The sequence below is a fragment of the Azolla caroliniana genome, unplaced genomic scaffold (assembly GCF_043228905.1).
Source record: "Azolla caroliniana isolate FFs.n. ecotype wild unplaced genomic scaffold, voAzoCaro1.0.p SCAF_15, whole genome shotgun sequence".
NCBI lineage: Eukaryota > Viridiplantae > Streptophyta > Polypodiopsida > Salviniales > Salviniaceae > Azolla > Azolla caroliniana.
Window position 1 is genome coordinate 15,142,836 of NW_028230450.1, and position 20,168 is coordinate 15,163,003.

General features: G+C 38.6%; 1 protein-coding gene across 3 annotated transcripts in view; it reads left to right on the top strand.

Annotated features, from left to right (window-relative positions):
* The window catches only part of LOC147854786 (respiratory burst oxidase homolog protein A-like), a 30,490-nt gene extending 12,565 nt beyond the window's left edge, over positions 1-17,925 (top strand). For 2 of the 3 annotated variants that reach the window (XM_087331702.1, XM_087331705.1), the window contains 11 exons: positions 9,748-10,161; positions 10,705-11,091; positions 11,974-12,069; positions 12,429-12,544; positions 12,691-12,793; positions 12,872-12,915; positions 13,005-13,173; positions 16,862-17,131; positions 17,306-17,434; positions 17,542-17,620; positions 17,694-17,925. In XM_087331702.1, coding sequence (XP_087187828.1) covers positions 9,748-10,161; positions 10,705-11,091; positions 11,974-12,069; positions 12,429-12,544; positions 12,691-12,793; positions 12,872-12,915; positions 13,005-13,173; positions 16,862-17,131; positions 17,306-17,434; positions 17,542-17,620; positions 17,694-17,803 — 1,917 coding nt within the window. In that variant the 3' untranslated portion in view covers positions 17,804-17,925. Of the gene's footprint in view, positions 1-9,747; positions 10,162-10,704; positions 11,092-11,973; positions 12,070-12,428; positions 12,545-12,690; positions 12,794-12,871; positions 12,916-13,004; positions 13,174-16,861; positions 17,132-17,300; positions 17,435-17,541; positions 17,621-17,693 lie in introns of those variants that run through there. The other variant, XM_087331704.1, reaches the window with a different exon arrangement.
* The last annotated feature ends 2,243 nt before the right edge of the window (positions 17,926-20,168 follow it).

A 20,168-nucleotide genomic window follows, 5' to 3' on the forward strand; every position in this document is an offset into this window, starting at 1 on the left:
GGAATGAGGGCGTACGCCTCGCATCCGAAGATCCTCAGCTTGTCGTAATTCGGCTTGCTGCCGATCCATAGTTCCTGAGGAATTTGAAGTCCTAGAGGTCTACTTGGCGACATATTGATTATGTGTACTGCCGTGAGTAGAGCCTCTGCCCAGAAGCCATCCGACAGTCCGGAGTGTTGGAGCATGGAAACTATCCGTTCTTGGATTGTCCGATTCATTCGCTCTGCAATCCCGTTTTGCTCCGGACTGTGTGGTGCCGTAAATTCACGTCGGATGCCGCGTTGTCGGCAGAATTTGACGAATTCTTCTGATTTGAACTCTCCCCCATTGTCGGTCCGAAGGCATTTCAGCTTTCGGTCGGTTTGATTTTCCACCATAGCGAGCCAATCGGTGAAGATCGAGAAGACCCGATCTTTGGTGCGAATTGGATAAGCCCACACTTTTCGAGTCGAATCGTCAATAAAAGTGACGAAGTAAGATGCACCGCCTAGAGACTGATGCGGCATTGGGCCACAGACGTCCGAATGGACTAAGTCGAGAGGTCTCGTTTCTCTTGGTGCTGATGTCGGGTGTGATGCGGCTGCTTGTTTGCCATACTGGCAGTGCTCGCAAAATTGATGGTCCGAGAAGGAGAGTTTGGGGATGTATCCGGCTCTAGATAGGTGCGTGATGCCGGCCTTGCTGAGGTGTCCCAGTCTTCGGTGCCATAATGATGACACAGGAATATCCACCAAAAACAGGTTACCCTCTCTGAGCGTAACATGTAACGGATACAGTGAGTGTATCTTGGGTCCTCTAGCAAGCAGGAGGTTCCCCCTGTGGAGTGTCCACCCTCCCGAAGAAAAGCCGGCACGAATGCCGTCTTCATCTAGTTGTCCGACTGAGATCAATGGCCTTGAGAGCTCGGGTACATGTCGGACATTGTGGAGTACAAGTGTAGAGCCACCTGCAAGGTTGAGCTCTACTGTGCCGATTCCGATGATGTCACAGTGTTGTGAGTTGCCGACCCGAACTGAGTCGGAGTGACGGATCGTATATTGCCGAAATTGGGACCGATGAGGAGTCACATGAAATGACGCACCCGAATCCAAGAGCCATGTGCTCGATTCTTCAGTCGTGAGCAGAACTTCTGAGCCGACTGGATTTTCGATTGATAGTATATTCGGGTCGTCCGGTAGTACATCAGCCGAGAAGCTGACGTAATTGATCTCCTCATGCCGGCCACTCTTCTTGTTGTTCTTGTTCTTGAGTGCGCGGCAGTCGGCTTTGATGTGTCCGGGTTTCTTGCAATAGTTGCAGATTCGGTTATCCCGTGACTGGCTCCGTCTTCGCTGATTGTTCGGCGGCCGTGAGGAATCTCGTCCTCGTATGTTCGATCGGTCTGTCGAACCTTGTACTACATAAGCGTCGTCTGTTGAGTCTTTGGCAAAAGACTTTCTCCGAGCTGCTTCAGTCAGGATTGCGCTCGTGACTTCGGAGTATTTAACAGCCGTGGTTGACGCGTTGCACACGGTTGTGACGAAAGTTTCCCATGATGAGGGAAGGCTGCTCATGAGTATCATTGCTCTGAGTTCATCCTCGATTGCCGTCCCCTGTGACGAGATTTGGGAGCTTATGCTTTCGTACTCATTGAGGTGTGCTTGAACCGAATCGGATTCTTTCATCCGCAAGTTGTAGAGGCGCCGGATCAGAAACATCTTCGTTGCGGCGACCTTCTTTTCGTAAGTGTCCGACAGTGTTTTCCACAGTTCGAATGCTGTCGTACACGATTGCACCGTAAAGTATACCGATTCCGATAGGTGCATCCGAATCGTGGCGCGGACGATTCTGTCCAGCTTTTGCCACTCAGTTGGTTTGTATCCTTCTGGAGGTTCTTCATTTTCGATGGGATCGATTTGCCCCTTGACTATGAGATAGTCCTGCATTTGCTCCTTCCAGAAGTTGAAGTTCGATCCATCGAACTTGCGTAGACTCATTTCTGACGAGCCGGATGTTGATGCCATCAAATTCGGTTTCGGTTGACGAAGCTCGGTTCGGAGTTGACTACGAATCTTGTTGGAGTGCAGCCGGTTGGCTCACCCGATATCGTTCTAGTCGGATTTGAACCCGAGTCGGTTCGGCTTCGGAACTTGCTCGAATTGACTCCGGTAACTTGAGGGACAGAACCGACTGGTCTTCCCGAATGTTGCCGAGTCGGAGTGAGCCCGGTTCGCTTCGGATATATGTGCCGAATACCGATTATTGAAACCGATTATCTGGACCGATTCGGCTTCGGGTGACTGCAGCGACGAGAGAGACGGATCCGAGTGATCCTCCCGAATGTCGATCAGCCAGATGAAGCACGAATTTGGGTTGTTGTCAAAGTTGCACAAGGGGATTTCACCTCGAGCGGTTACGATCACAAGGGACAGAGTACAACCTGCTGGCTTACTCCAAGCAAGGGGATCTAACGCGATGAGGTGCAAACCTCGTTTTCGTTCTTCTTCTCTCTTTCTTCGAATGACGCAGGAAACCGAATGCAGAGACGACGACCGACAGCGGATTGAAGGACCGACTACTGTGCAGGCTCTGATACCAGATGTTGGAAGCAATGTCGTCTGTGCGGAAGATCAAGAAGCACTCGATTGCTGTTTATTCCCTGTGAATGACAGAATGTAGGTCGTTGCACAGAGAGAGAGAGAGAGAGAGAGAGAGAGAGGCACAAAAAAGTCTTTCTATTGCATAAACTAGAATACAACAACCAACCTCACAAAGAGGTTACAAGGTCACTATATATAGTGACCAACTTAGGGCAACTACCCTTTATGCTAATTACATAAATGGCCAAAACGGGATAGTGTGAATACGTCCATTATACACATGTATTCGACACTCTCTATATAGATTTTGACTGTCCCCATAAATTTTAGTTTTGTAAGGCATTTTCCTTTATGTTTGGGAGTTTTTAGTTCCTTTGGATTAAGGTTTTAGTATCTAGTTTGAAAGAACAATTCTCTTTTCAAGGAAAGCACCATTTTGTTGCGTTTTTGGTTTGGAGACACTATAAAGAATTGCACCAACTTGTCATTGTCTTAGCTCAAATTTTGCAAAAATGTTGAGCAGCTTTGTCTCCATCCAAGTTGCTATAATGAAGGGTTTGAAAAGGATCATCACATGTGATAGTGAATCTTGTAGGAGGGAGTTTTGGTCAATTTTAATGGCATTGATATTTACTTGGATACTTCCACAAACCATACATATATCTTCCATCATTTTTGTCATGTCTTGAATATTCCACCCATGACTTGTGTTAATCTACCATTAATCTTTTCAGTAGTACTCCTTCATCATTAGAATGATCTCAAATCCGTTCGTTAATTAGTTCCACCACTAGCTCTTTCATGTTCTTGATCCACATTGGTGTCATAATGGAAAGCCTAAAATGAATGCGTCTTAGTGTCTTAGTCCTATAATTGTTCTTCATCGATGATTGATCATCTTGTATTAATTTCATTTTTTGAAGCGTTAAATCTATCCATCTCCTTTGGAACTTATCTTTCTTATATCACAAGTTCTTTGATGATGTCATGGATATCCTCCTTTGGTACTCTAGGACCTAGTAGTTCTTATCATGAAAACTCAACCTTTCCATCAAAACCTCAGTTTTCGAGAACTTTGTGCATGCCTTCTTGTTGTTTAATGCATGTCTTCTTCTTGTTGAGCTTGTATGATGGTTTGAACTTCCCTTTCCCTTTCTTGGCTTTCATGATTTCTTTACTTTGCTCTAGCTCTTAGTATGAGTTTCATAATTTTATGATGGGATTCTTCTACTTCTTGTTTTCATCCGCGAGCACCTAATATAGTTGATATGACAACTTGCACTAATGTTGTATCATCACTAGCTAGACTCATCCTCATGACTAGTATTTTTGGTTACTAGTTGTACTTCTAGTGGATCAATAGATCCACTAAATTGAAGATATTGACAGCTATGCACAAGAACTCATATCTTTGAGTTGGTGTCTCTTCAATGCAATAATAGCTCAATTCGCCACGTCTATTCCCTCCATCAAACTCCTTTTTCATCCCATTGCAATCTTATTTTTAGTAACAACTATGTTTAACACAAGTGGATTTGGTTTCCCTCATAGTAGATGTTTTTGCTTTTTAGCATGTCATGGTATTCAATGCAATCACATTGTTGTCAGGGTAATTGTGGCTCGAGCGGCGAGGTTACAGGGACTAAGGTTGAGGGAAGTTTGAGAAACATTTTATAAGACTCGTGTGACTATGTTAGAAAGATTAAGAATAGGAGAAATAAGAGTTAAAAAATAAGGTCGTATAGTTTGTGCTCAATGTGTTGAACGGCCGAACAAGCAAGAGAGACAGGCATAGACAAGAGATAAAAAAAAGTGTATGATTTAAGAAACAAGAGCATACAATAAGAACATGATTTATATTGAGAATACCATATTTTACCAAAGTTACAATGCTCGATTGCAAAGGTGAAACGCTTCTCTTCCAAACTTTGGCTTTGAACCCTTGACTTCAGAAGCAAGAGTATTCGATAAGAACATGTGTTATATTGAGAATACAAGATTTTACCAAACTTACATTGCTTGATCACAAAAATGAAACGTTTCTCTATCAAACTCCGGCTTTGAACCTTTGATTTCCATTTTGAAAAACAAGACATTCCGCAAATGGCCTAACTTGTTTGATTCCTTAATTATTTGATTTTGTAATCCCTTGAAGGTTCCTTTTCGCCTGTTTATATACATGCATACAATGTATGTGAGAAGCATGAGATGCATGTAATGCACGTGATACGTGATCGCCATTTGGCACACATGCACTACATGTGATGCATGATACATACTACTCATCTGGGTCATCATATACATATGGGATATATATATAAGATATAAGTATAATAATGAAATTTTTTAATTACATAAAATAGCTTATGCTAATGGTTTATACCTTATACTTGATGTACAAGATTATACGTTTGAGTTTCACTAATGTCACTTGATAATATTTGAACTTGTTTTTATATCGTGAAGTATTTGCTTCACAACACCCACCCCCTCTAAACTTGCACATTGGTTGTGTAAAGTTCATCCAACACTTCTTCTTATTCTTTTAGTTCTCCTTGTTCATAAAATTCGGGCTTTAGTGACTCCCTCCTTTTAAACATTTAATCTTTTTTCCCGTAATTGGGGTATGAATTTCTGTTCCATCTAATTCATTGAGAAAATACATGTGGCTTTATCTGTTATTTTCCTAACTTCATAAGGTTTGAACCATCTTTTTGCGAACTTGCAATTAGTACTATATTGGTTATCCAGGCTATTGTCATATACTAATACACAGTCTCCATCTTGCACCTTTCTTGGTCGTATTTTTTTTATCTTGTCAAACTGGTCAATTGTTCTTGGTTTTGGCTTCTTTCAATCTACGAGCTGCTTTTTCTATGTCTTTTGTCCTAAATTCAAGTTGTCGAAACTTAGTAGCAAGTAAATCCCCCCTACTCATTTCCAATTCCCAAGACAACACAGGCCATGTAGCTATCGTTTCTTCAATTGGCATTATAAGCTTCTATCATGTTATCAGGTATGCATGCATATATCTCGTAACAGTGCAATGAGTTGTCCTGTCAACCCATAATGCATAGGGTAAGATTTTTGGCCAATCACTAACCCATCCTTTACATACCTTTGCCAAAGCTTTGACGATTGGCCCATGTCCCCTTTTGACCTTTCCATTAGCTTCTGCATTGTAGGACATTGTCAAAGAAAGCTGAATCTCTACTTTATCGAAAAAATCTTGAGCTTTGGATTCGGAAAATTGAATTCTCCCCTATCTACCACTACCCTCCCAATATATCCATACTTGCAAACAATGTCATCCGAGATGAATTGACATACTGCCGATGTCAGTTTCGTTCATAGCGCATGCCCTTCCACTTGATTTGTTAGATCTTCTCTTGCAAGGACCAAATATTTCTTTTGTCTTGATCCAAGTGGCATGACTATGAAATATATCATCCACTTGTAATGCACCCCTGACGAGTATAATGGGTATAATTCATCCCGAAATTTTACATTTGAATTAAGTTTGCCACACTCATCACCTTGAGGAAGGTAGCCAAACATAAATTTAATCCATAGAAATCTTCCTTTCTTTCTTAAATTTGGTCAAATGTCCTAGTGAAAGCATAAGGATAGATTATATGCGACATATTAAATTTATGAGATACCCAAAGGATGTTGCCCATAATCAAATAGAAGGTGAGATTTGTTCCTAGTAGCAACATTGAAGTTTAAATTATGGATCCAAGTATGTATCAACTCTCTTTGGTACTAGAGCCATATCAAAGACATATAGAGATAGTTGTTGTCTAGACCAAATATGTTTCTGAAATTCTTAAAGTATTTATGCAATCTCCATACCAATTGTTGTCAACCTAAACCGCATGAAGCTTAGATGCATCTAGAACAAATATGTTTTCCTTAATTCTTAAGTTGTTCAAGATGAACATCCGTGCATATCTTTCTACACCCACCCACAATAATTTGTTGGAACATAACTAGGGAGATCATCTGACCAAACACGATGATGATGGCCACAAACACACCCCATTTGGTGATGAACACGTATTTTCGTGACCTTCCAATTCCATATGCACGTGATTATAGCTACCGAAGCTATCTAAGAAACTATACATTTCGTGGCCCTACCAAGTATCAAAGATGGAGCCGAAGGGGAGAAGGAAAAGGTCAACTATCATGATTGCGTGGAGATTCACTCGTCAATGTATACTCACATATTCACATTCTTTTTTGACGTGAACACAATTGAGCTAGGTAAGGTGGTGTACTTAGCAAACCAAATGAAACCAAAAAAGGAGGAGCTTATCTATCTCCTCTAATGCTTAATCAACATAGTTGGAGTTTGACACGTACACAAGATGTTGAATTGGTGTTGCATTGATCTTGAGCTCGAGTTTGTGTTAATAAAAGATTAAACCTAAACCTCATGAATTTTGGATAATGATACAAAAATCTAACAAATACCAAACTATGGTAAGGATTCTTATTATTCTATATTTATGTTACACAAGACCAAACATGGCCTATGCATTGAGGGTGTTTCCAAAGTTCATAGTGAAATAGAGAAGAAAATGTACTGCCAACCTAGTATATATATTACAATATATATGATCATGGATTTGGTCTCAACTATCCTCGAGGTATATAGTGATGAGTATCAATACGATGATCTAACAACGTTAGAGATCAAAACAAAAGGACAAAAGGTGGGCCTCTAGAGTTTGTTTCTCTATATGGTTCATGATATTTTCTTGTATTCGAAGTTTTTCCAAAATAAAGCTACTTTCCCATTAGTTAGGAAGGATTATTATAAGGAGACTATACAAGGAAGCTTATACACAAAACGGGGAATCTCCCTCAGATCAAGATCAAGAAAATGAGACTACTTACATAGTTTTTCAAGCCGACTACCTAAAGTAAGTAGATACCTATACCTAAAAGCAGTGGCCTTTAGTGTCGGCCAGAATGAGCCGACTCCCGGGGCCTACATCGAAGGGAGGGAGGTGTGAAAGAAGGAAACAACCATCGTGGGGGCTAGTAGTTCCACCTCGGTCCACTTTCTCCTAGCGTCACCATAGGCGTGTTCCACCATTTCTGCCAAAAGCGCAACCGGGCAGTGGACATGTCATTGGAGTGGTTGCAAACCTCATCTAATTGCCCTCATAGGTAGCTGATAAGCGCGAACCAGATATCCATGATCACTTCCTCTAGGGGTTGTACCCGATCTTGGAAAACCTTTAAGCATCGTGCTTTCCAGACATACCATAAGGTGAAGCCCGCGATCAACCTCCAAATTTCCAGGAACCTAGGGGATGCGGACAACAAGTCTCTCTTGAAGCGGATCTTGCCGATTTGGCCTCCCGTGCATACATAGCACCAAGTATCCTCATTAAAGGCGTTCGTCCACCTATCAGTCGAGTGGTCAATCCATGCCGCAGCACTCCACGAGGCTGTTCTAACCACTTCACATGCCGCTAGGAGGCGATTGACTCTGTCCCATACCTTTTGAGCTTGAGGGCGATCCCAAAGACAGTGTCTCAGAGACTCAATGGGTGAAGAGCAAAGTGGGCAACCTATTGGGCCGCCCCTTTTACCAAGCCATTCCCCAACAGGAATCACATTGTGACCAATCTGCCACCAAAAGAGCTTGATTTTTTCAGGCACGTGGACCTAGGATTTGGTGGGTTTGTCTTATACATGGAGGATGTCCCATCAAATGGTAAGTTGACAATTTGACGAAATTGAAGAGTCATATAGCTTAAATGTTGAGCCTTAAGGATCTTGCTCCTAACAACTTGAAAATATTTAGGTATTTTCTCAAGGGAGATTTTTTGGGGTTTTAAAGAATTTCCTCTACCTTAAGAGAGAGTGTTAAATGTTTGTACCTTAACTGTATGGTTTACCCGAAAGAAAACAAAGAGAAAGATTAAGGAAGTGAAATGTTTATCATTCCACCTTTATACTTCTTGTACATTTAGTGTTGTATGTACCTTTCCATCCTACAACTATTTCCTAAGCTCTCTTTGTTTCTCTTTATTGTAATTAATAAGGGGGTTGAACCCATGACCACCTGGTCCCCAGTGGGCAACCTCACCAACTGAGCTACATCCATCTGGGCTCTCTCTCTCTCTGACTCTACCCTTATTATCAATTGTTCCCTATACAATGTGAAGAGAATCGACCGGCCACAACCGGTTAATATTCGTGCGTATGTGAATGCGGGTGCAAAGATCGTGAATGACAGTACACAGACAAACAAGAAGAGAAGTACAGAAATACAGAGACAAGATGTTTTACGTGGAAAGTTCGAAAGGGAAAAAGCAAGGGAGTCCACAGACTCCGAACAGAATTTCTATATATGGAGAGGAATACAAGGAGAGTCGGAGGCAACGACCTCGAGCTCGTCTTCATCTAACAGACGACGGCAGAGTTACAACTCTCTCTCTCTCTCACACACACACACACACTCTCTCTCTCGTACTCTCTTAGTTACAGTGGCAACAACCAACTACAACTTTTCAACAATGATTAACTACACTACATAACTACTTGCCCTAACTATATTTATACTCCATATACAACATTGGCTATTTACAAACATCGTCATAATAGACATATTTAGGTTATTTACAAATATAGCCCCTCGGCTATTAGCCAAATCTATTATTCGATATGTCAATTTTTCGCTCAATCGATTTTCGTCCTTGGCCGAGTCGAGGTCGACTAATTCACCTCGTGCTCTTCCCATCTAGAGGGACCAGTTTTCCCAACACAATGTGTGTTGTGTATGTATAAATGTTAATGTACATGCTATTCGACGGGAGTCTAGAAATCACAATGTAAGTGTTTATTTCAATCACATGTTTTCAATCAGTACTTCCACAGTCCATTCAACAACCATGTTTGGGCTCAAGTGTGAAATCACAATATAAGTGTTTGTTTCAATAATATAAGTGTATGTTTTCACTCATGAATTCATCTTTAATTTTTGCAAAAGAAAGAAAAATGTATACCAATATTAAGAAGTTCCATTCATAATGTTTATTAAATCTATTGCCTCACATTTACCTAATATAAGGTATTAAGTTTGATGTGAGTGGTTTAATTTAACTTCTTCTAAATTTTTTATGAGAAATGTTGCTTAAAATCGCAGTTAACACAACTAGAGGCATTATTTCGAGAAGGCTTTGAACTAATGAATAGTGATGCAAGCCAACCACTAAGTAATGGAGGACAAGGTGTGAGAAGATTATCACTCTCATCAATGGTTGATGTTACGAGGAAAATGAGGTTTTGCATAAGAAAACAATGGCAACGTTTGTGGGTTTTGAGTTTGTGGATTGCTGCAATGGTTGCTCTGTTCACATGGAAGTTCCTTCAGTACAAGAATCGTTCCTCCTTCCTTGTACTAGGCTATTGTGTTTGTGTAACAAAAGGGGCAGCAGAAACTCTTAAGCTCAACATGGCTCTCATCCTTCTCCCAGTTTGTCGCAATACAATTACTTGGTTTCGATCCACATTCTTGGGGATAGTCTTTCCCTTTGATGACAATCTTAATCTCCATAAGGTGATAACAAACCATTAGATTTTGTCTCCTCCCTCTATGCTCAAATCTTCATTTAATGGAACCCAATTTTTAATCCAACATGGCATCCAATCATATTTAGCAAACAATTAAATACATGTTCCTTAAATCAAAATTAGAAAAAAATTCTAATGATAAGCTATTTTGTATCTGAGTTAAGGCCGAGTTAACACAACCATTACATATTTTTCCATGACCCGTGCCCCTTAATGTAAGCCCTACATTACTTATTTTAACATTTTACTTTAATCCTAGCTAAAATGATGAAGAAGTGTACTTTTAAGTATCCATATCATGCCCCCAACATTCAATTTGCCACATATTGGGATTATTGAAATCTATCAAGGGATTATGGGGTTGAGATTTTAAGCCAATAAATTTAAATCATGAAACAAGAAAGCAAATGCCATGGTTTTGCAAGGTGTTAGAAAAAAAACTCTCTCTTTATCTTTACCAATTTCTTACTCGACTAACATGTACATGTTAAATATTGGATTGATGATGTGGGCATGTATTTACTTATAGTTGATTGCTGGAGCAATTGTCGTGGGTGTGATATTGCATGGAGGGGTACACATGGCATGTGACTTCCCAAGGGTGGCAAATGCCAACCCATATGTATTTGCAACCACTATTGGAGCAGACTTTGGAAACCACCAACCAACATATGCTGAGATCATATCAACAAGTGAGGTCATGACAGGCATCTTAATGATCTTTTTGATGTTTATTGCTTATGTACTGGCCGCTGGCTCATTTCGTAACAACCTTGTTCGACTCCCTTGGCCCTTCCATCGTTTGACCGGGTTCAATGCCTTTTGGTATTCACACCATCTCTTCATCCTCGTTTATGCGCTCCTCATTATTCATTCCATATTCCTCTTCCTCACCCATGATTGGTTACAAAAGACAGTAAGTATTTCACCATAGTTTGTCAATACCATTCAACTAATAGCAACTAGTAGCATTGTTTTTATTTTGTTATATGGTTTCACATTTCAATAAATATGTAGTTGCTTGTGATATTTATCAATCACATCACTTGTTATTAACTTGTTCACTATCTATCTCTGTCATGACATGGTGATATGGCAATAGTTATCAACCTTGCATGGAAATATGTGGTATCACAATGGAGACAAATATTATGTCATCAACTCCCTATAAGTTTCACAAAGTGACTCCATGATTAGGAAACCTAGATAGTAAAGTCTCAACTTTAGTCTATAATGTAAATTTAAAGCTTGCTTTTACAAACAAAAGACTAAAAGCAATATGCAAGTTCATTTTGTACGGTCTCTAGTGACCCTCCACCATATTTTGTTCCAAGGTTACTAGTTAAGTCTTTGCATTAACTTTCAAAGATATTAAGGGCAATACCCGAATGTTCATAGTGTGTCACCCCATTTTATTTCTTTTTCTATACTCAACAACAAGGTTATATGGAAAAAAGAAAAGTGGCATAGTTTGCTTTAAATTTAAATCTTAGCTTTCTAGTTTTTATTTTCAACCATAAGACCCTTGTGTTGAGTTCTTAATAGAGTAAGCATAGACTTCAATAACATAGTTTAGGACCATTGATTGCTAATAATAGACTCTTATTAGAGTGAGCTCGTGGTAAAGTGGCATAGACTTTTGTAAAACTAATTCAAGGCCATTGGAAATTATTTGTACAATAGAAATTACGTGTCATATCACATTAGTATTTAACATGTGTATAGTTATTGTCTGTTAATAATATTACTTATGTTCCTTATATTACTTCTGTTCATTACTATTTGTATTATACCTTAGACATGGATGTATCTAGTCGTGCCTGTGCTCTTGTATTGTGGCGAACGAACATTGCGTGCAATTAGAGCTACACAATATAAGGTGGATCTATTAAATGTAAGATTTCTTAAAGTAAGGTCCATCTTAACATCATCTTCTCCTCTCTGCTAACTAAATTTATGCTATTAATTAATGGGAAAACATGAAAATACCCCTACCTTGTTGGGAATTGGCAATGTATCTCAAGTTTTCAAACATTACCATAACAACTACTTAGGAGTGACTTTAAGAAGAACCCAAGTCATCAAGGGTAGTTTTCTATCCACAAAGGGATATTCTTGGAATGTTTGAAAACTTTGGGGTATTCTAGCAAATACCCATCATGTTAGGGGTCTTTACATTGGCCCATGTCTAAAGTTGGTGTTATCATGTAACTAATTATCTACAACTTTGATAATGTATATCCCGGTCTAAAGGCCTCCATCTATCCCGGTGAGGTTTTGGCACTCTATATGGCTAAGCCTCCAGGATTTAAGTACCTTAGCGGTATGTACATCTTCTTGCAATGCCCTAATGTATCACCTTTCGAATGGTATGTCTTTCTTTTTCTTTCTAAATAAATGTTTTCCATGTGCCCTTCAAATTAATGTTCATAATATAAGAATTTAGTTTAAAAAGTACAAGTTAAAAACCAACACGATGGGTGATCATGCATATATCCTATAAGCTATTTTGTAGGCACCCTTTTACTATTACCTCTGCTCCTGGAGATGAATACCTTAGTGTCCATGTTCGAACTTCTGGTGATTGGACTAGAGAGCTCTTACAAATGTTTTCACAGGTTTGAGTATTGTATGCATACACCATGTATCACTTTATTTGTCTTTTTCTATGGCTAACTTATATCTTTGATTTTCAGACATTAGGTACTAGGAAGTCTCGTCCCCATGGATACATTAAAAGGTATATGAGGATGATAACCTATATAATTCGTTGATTATAAGTTGTATTATTATAACTTTACAATAACATTACGCATGGTAACATTTTAGGCATCCAAGGTTATTCATAGATGGTCCTTATGGAGCCCCTGCCCAAGATTACAAGAAGTATAATGTGATGCTACTGGTAGGGTTGGGAATTGGAGCTACACCATTCATTAGCATCCTCAGAGACATCCTCAATGATTGGAAATTAGAGGAGAAGGATAAATTAAACTCGGTATGTTCAATTGTGGCATATGTTAATGCCTAAGTTTGTGGTACAAAAAATGTGTGCAAATATCCATTTTAGGTGTGAGTGCTTCAATTTTTTATAATAGGAAAAACATAGCTATAAAAGAGAACCAATATTCTAATATTGTACACCCCAATAATCAATAATCAAGAAGTTGCAAGTTAGTGACAATCTCTCATCTTGGTTTCTACTTCTATACGAATCCCATGTGCAAGGTGAAGGCCCTTGATGTACACCTTAAAATACATTGGTGACTATGATATTCAAGGGCCCTTGTTCCATGCCTTGAAATGCGTCAATTTAGGTAGAGGAAAAACCTGAGAAAAAGAGAATGTAACTAACTAATGACTTCTTGATCAATGATTAATGATTAATGAATCGTCTCACGCTACGATCTAGGTGTCTTTTTCTAGCATTCTTTGGCCTAGATCCTATGAACTCATAATGGTCTTCCACACATATTTTACTACCTTAGGGTATTTACTATAATGTTATTTCAATAAGGATGTATTTTGTTAGATTTTATATAATATAAACATAATATTATATATCAACAAGAGAACATATGGAACTAAAATCTAGTGTTGACAATTAAAGAAGATGCCAATTAGGATTTGTCACAGGTTACCTTATTGTAGTTAAACATATCAAAGTGAACTAGTGTCTGTAGGTCAGCATATTGAAATATGCTTGTTTAGGTAGAACTTTGGATAATACAATGTTGAACTTGGGCATTCAAATACCTAAGAGTGGAAGAATATGCACAATTTTTTTTTCCCAAAATGAAGCTACTTTCCCATTAGTTAGGTAGGATTATTACAAAGAGATTGTCCAAGGAGGCTTATACACAAATTGGGGAATCTCCCTCCGATCAAGTTCAAGAAAATGAGACTACTTACATAGTCTTTCGAACTGACTACTTAATCTAAGTAGATACCTATAGCTAAAAGCAGTGCACTTCAGTGTTGGCTAGTACGAGCCAACTCTTGGGGCTTACAACAAAGGGAGGGTGGCAGGTGAGTTGGAAACAACAAGCATGGGGGCTGGTAATTCCATCACGGGCCACTTCCTCCTTGCGTCACCATAGGCGTGTTCCGCCATTTCTGCCAAAAGCTCAAACGGGCAGTGACCACGTTGTTGGAATGCCTACAAACCTCGTCCAATTGCCCTCATATGCAACTGATAAGCACAAACCATATGTCCATGATCACTTCCTCCAGGAGTTGTACCAGATCTTGGAAGACCTTTAGGCAACGCGCTTTCCATATAGACCACAGGGTGAAGCCTATGATCAACATCCAAATTTCCGGGAACCTAGGGGATGCAGACTGCAAGCCTCTCTCAAAACGGTTCTTGACGATTTTGCCTCTCGTGCATACATAATACCAACTATCCGTATTGAAGGCGTTCGTCCACCTATCAACCGAGTGATCAATCCATGCCGTAGCATTCCACGATGTTGTTCCTTCCACTTCACATGCCGCAAGGAGGCATGCCACTCTATCCCATACCTTTTGAGCTTGAGGGAAATCCCACAGACAATGTCTCAAAGTCTTAATAGGTGAAGAGCAAAGTGGGCAACCTAATGGGCCGCCACGTTTACCTAACCATTCACCAACGAGAACCACATTATGACCGATTTGGCACCAAAAGAGCTTGATTTTTTTAGGCAGGTGGAGACGCCAGAGACCCTTCCAAAAGGTAATGAGCACCTCACCAGGGATGCCAAATGTTTGCCAGCCATTGCGTAGGGGGCCGTCTAGCTGCAGTTGTAAAGTCCGGCCCAATTTAGTGTTGTATTCGAAGAAATGGCGGAGTTTGCTGTCATGTTTCCACCTCAAATCGCCTGGGATATTTAAGAATATGACATTGGCTCTCTTTCCAACATGTATTCATCTCTCTATATAAATACCCTACATTTATTCTTAGGTTTCACACATGTGGGCTACATATCAAGCCCTTACCATTTGTCATATTAATAGTAGCATAGTTCTCACATCATCCCCCCGTTGATCAAGTCTTTTCATTCTCGAAAACAAATACGAGAAATATTTATGAAGCATGGTTTCTTCTTTCCTACTTGTCAACTCTACCACATCTCATCACTTGACTAGGAGCAATTGAGGAATCAATATCATATTGATTTTGTTTTTCTTCCAAGTCCAAAATATGTTTTGACTCATACATTAATGTATTTGACAAATCTAGAAACATATCACGACATCTAATACTTCTTTACCAAGAGAAACTAGGGCTAATGGTTTGGAACTCCTGGCTAATGGCTAACATGAGAAACAAGAAGAATCTTGTTAGAGGAAGGTAAATGTGACTTGGATGCCATCTCCCTAATTCATTTTAGAATTACAAATGGACCAAAATATTGTGTTCACAACTCAGGAAGTTTGTGTTTGAGAAATCTAAAGAATTTTAAGATATTCAATGTTAACTTTCGTTTAAGGTAACAACCTTATGCTTCTCAACATAATACTTTTTAAACCGATCTTGAAGTTGTTGTATATTGTTACACACATAGTATGAAGCATACGTACCATTCATGCATTTGCATTTGCGAACATTCTTATCATTCGCATATGACAAAACACCCTCAAAGTATTGTAAATACCATACTTTTGCACTCATTATTTATTATAAGGTAATTTTTTTTAGGGTAAGAAAGTTACGGTAAGTTAAGGTAAAAAGTGTAATAAAAAAACATAAGAATGTTTTAATAACATATGCATTCGTTTTCGACGTATGAAAACGAATGTTTGGGCGAATGAAGGCGGATATTACGTACTATGGTTACACACAAAATCCAACATATGTTAATGATCTAAATGAATTCCTAAGTAACATAATAAGTTTTCCTTATCCAATCCAATCATAGTATAGTCAAAGTTGAGAACCTTGTGGAAAAATGCATGCTTTGTTGTATTGAGTGATGAAGTTATGTTAAGCTCTTTTAACACCCAAGTAAAAACATTGTAAAACTCTAATTGCAATTTATGATACAATTAGTCTAGGAAACCTATACAAATAAGGGAGTTTATTCATCCACAAAAACACTAACTTGGTATAGTAAAGTATTTTTTGTGGCAATAAACCTATTTATTTTTGTAAGTGTATCCACTAATGCCCAAATAAGGTCAAGCCTCTATAGGTTGTTTGTGGTTTGCCAACAAGATGCATCGAAATATAACTTCTCAACATTGGGAATTTGTAATGGTTGTAACAAACCTCCTAGCCATTTACACTAAACTTTATTATTAGCTCTATTATTGGCATTGTTTCCCTTGAAGAGAGAATCCATTGTGTTTCAAAATATAGGACGGGAAAACGAAGTTTTATTTTAGCTAATATTTTATGCTTATATTTCCATCAACCATATTTGTGGTTCATGACTGTATTTATAGCTTAGTATTGCTAATTTCTATTTATTAAATTTTGAGTTCCCTTAATTAGTTTCTAAATGTCATTTGCAAATAAGAGGCAATGTCATAGTAGAAGGTTAATCCTAATTTCTCTTGCTTTAGTAGATTCCATTATTGTCTAATTAATTAGTTTGCAACAAGACAATGCATCAAATTGTGTTTTGCATGTATTATATTCCTTTGTTCCTTTATCCCTAAATCTTTAAGATTTTTCTTCTTATTTTGAGATGCATGATTTGTAGGAAATGGCCGTGAGTGCATCTCCAAGCTTTAGTGGTTCGCCAATGACAGTAGGATCTCCTCTCTTCATGGGCTCTCCTTTATTTATTGGGTCACCATTGTTCACAGGTTCACCATTATATGGGAGTAGTAGTGCACCATCACCAAGCAACGCCAAACCTAAGAAGTCTAGAAATAGGAAGAATGTTTATTTTTATTGGGTGACACGAGAACAAAGCTCATTCCAATGGTTTAAAGAAGTCATGAATGAGGTGGCTGAGTATGATCAAAAGGTAGAGTCTCTCTCTCTCTCAATGTAGTTTTTTTGGTCTCATAGGTCATATTTGACCTCCAAAGACGATAATATAATCTATCTATCTATCTCAAGGCCAAGTTATCTATAAAGATAATTTTAAGTGACTTACAATATATAAATCCATGTGTATGTTGGCATCTATCTAGTTCAGGCTATAATCGAGATGCATAATCATTTGACAAGTATGTATGAGGAAGGGGACGCAAGATCTGCCCTCATCACAATGGTCCAAGCCTTGCATCAAGCAAGGAATGGCATGGACATGGTTTCTGGGACAAGAGTAAACATCTCCATACCCCTCACTCTATACACAAATATGTATGTTGAGTATCCCCTATTTAATGTAAGGTCTTGTGCTCATTAGAATCATTGGTTTATTGTATTTAGGTGAAGACCCATTTTGCTCGACCTAATTGGAGGAAGGTCTTTGCACGACTAGCTGCAAGGCATCCTTTAGAGACTATTGGTAGACACATGTATTTTTTATTACCAAGACCATACCCATAATTTAGTTTAACTTATCACTTGTTGTGTTGTAGGTGTGTTTTACTGTGGACCTGCACGCCTTACAAAGGAGTTGGAGTCATTGTCACAAAAATTCACAGAAAAAACTAAAACCAAATTTGACTTCCACAAAGAGAATTATTAATTTTTGTTATGCGTATATAATGAGATAACAAGCATAAAATTTATTGCAATTCTCAAACACAATTCAAAGCCATGAATTTAGTGTGTTTCAAATGAAATCATCATTGAATATCAATAGAATAAGTTATAACTATAGATGTTATATATGTACATAGTGTCCTAGAATCTACATAACCAATTTATACAATTGATGTAAACAACAATCAATTATTCAAGGAATAAAAACTTCAAAAATGTAATTTGTTTTTTACAAATATCTCTAACTTGGGTCAAACTCGTACAAATATAGTTACCTTCTTAAAATATTATTAGGTGAAAATTAAGAGACCCAAACATAAACAACTTGAGGTCGAGAGTCGGGACACGCAAGAGCTTAAATATAGATAATAAAGCTTAGTATGAAATCAAGGATTCATGACACAAAGTGAAATAAATGGCATCATTCGCACACAAAGGAAATGTTTCCTTTATACATTACATTTTACACATCCCTATACACAATTCATTATTCAATTGTAAGGTTACCACTTACCTTATTGAAAGTTGAAAGTTCAAACATATACATTGAAATTGTGTAGCAATGAAGCTTGTGCATTAGCTCAAGTTGAGATTATGCATTTCTATCTTATGGAAAGGTTTGTTGTTACCTTCATTATAGAGTTGTTCGTAATTGTAGTTTGAAATTACGAAAATTGGTTGTTTGCCCTTGGAAAATTTGTTTTGCATCATTTGAATTAAAACAAATGGATGTCAAGTTTATAAAGGAAGAAGGCGTTGAAGAAGTTTCTATTGAGAATGTAGTCATCATTCTTTTGTTGTTTGCAAATGATGTAGTGCTTTTGCAAATACTTTAGGAGATGCACAAACTTATGAGGGGATTGGAAGAATTCCACATGCATACTAAATTGTGTCAACAACTCTAAAACAAAGATTACGCTTGTGAAGAGACAAGAAAAAGATAAACCATGCATATGTACAATCATGAGCGATGTGAATGTGTGGAAAGCTTCAAATACCTGGCCTTGAAGTTCCGTCAAATCATAGATGGAATGAATGTTCTATCATTGCGTAAAGACAAGAAAGAGAGAATCTTGTTCATTTGAGAACACTGCAATGATAGATACATTAAGTGTTGGGTCCTCAAGAAATACCTTTTTGACACTTTGGTGACACATGTGCTTCTCTATGGGGAGGTAACATCCCTAAATCTACTTGAAATCGTGTAGCAATGAAGCTTGTGCATTAGCTTTTGTGTGTCTTTTGGATCTTCTTACATCTTACAGCTTTTGTGTGTCCAAAAGCATTTTCTTACAAAGTTTCTCCAAGTCAAGAAACAAATATCATACACCCCCCTACTTCTTAAGACATGATCACTTCTCATGGAGATCACAACCATGAAAAGGGTTGTTAAATAAATGCTTAAGATTCAAAAACATCCATCACATCCACTTCCTAGAACTGCATGGGAAAGATGTAAGAAGATCCAAAAGACACACAAAAGCAAATTTGTGTGTTCCTATTGGATGCAAGATATGGAAAAATGGTAGTCTTATGTACGCCATGGTGGCTACTAGACCAAACATTGCATTTGCACTTGGAGCGGTAAGTCGATTCATGTCAAATCCTGGTAAGAAACATTTGGGGGGGGGGGGGGGGGGGGAGGGAGAGAATCTTCTCTGCTGAAAAGAAGTAATGGAGAACTATTCCCGCCCTCATCTCTGTGTGTTTTGCTTTCTCAAAGTTTCTCCTCTTCATTTTTTTGTCTTTGCATTTAGACCCTTGAGAATAACTGTGTTTCTCGGCTCCACCAACCAACAACAATGGTATTAGAGCATTGGGAGACCGCAATAGGGAGTCTGGGAGATTGTAGCAACGAGTATTGGAGAATGGGGCCGCATGGCAAAAGCATTGATCTACTATTGGGCCTTTTCAGCATTTCTTTCTCTTTCAACAGGAAGAAAACAACTTGCTATCCACAGGTATTCCTTTGATTCAAACTCTTGTTGTAAATGAGGCTGACCACAACCGGTTCACAAGTACAAATGAGAGAAGACAACAACCAAAACAACACAAGATTAACAGACAAGGCATAGACAATGAGACAAGATATTATGGTGGAAAACCCGGAAAGGGAAAATCCACGGGAGCCCACAGACTCTAAACATAATCACTATATGAAGAAAGTACCAGAAACTATAAGGCAATGCCTTGAGCTCGGCTTCGTCTTACAGATGGTTACAACACACAAACACACACACACACACACACACACACTCTCTCTCTCTCTCTCTCTACACACTTAATCAACTCTATACATTCATTTGATTACCCACTGATAATCCAACTTCATCATATTATCAATTTTG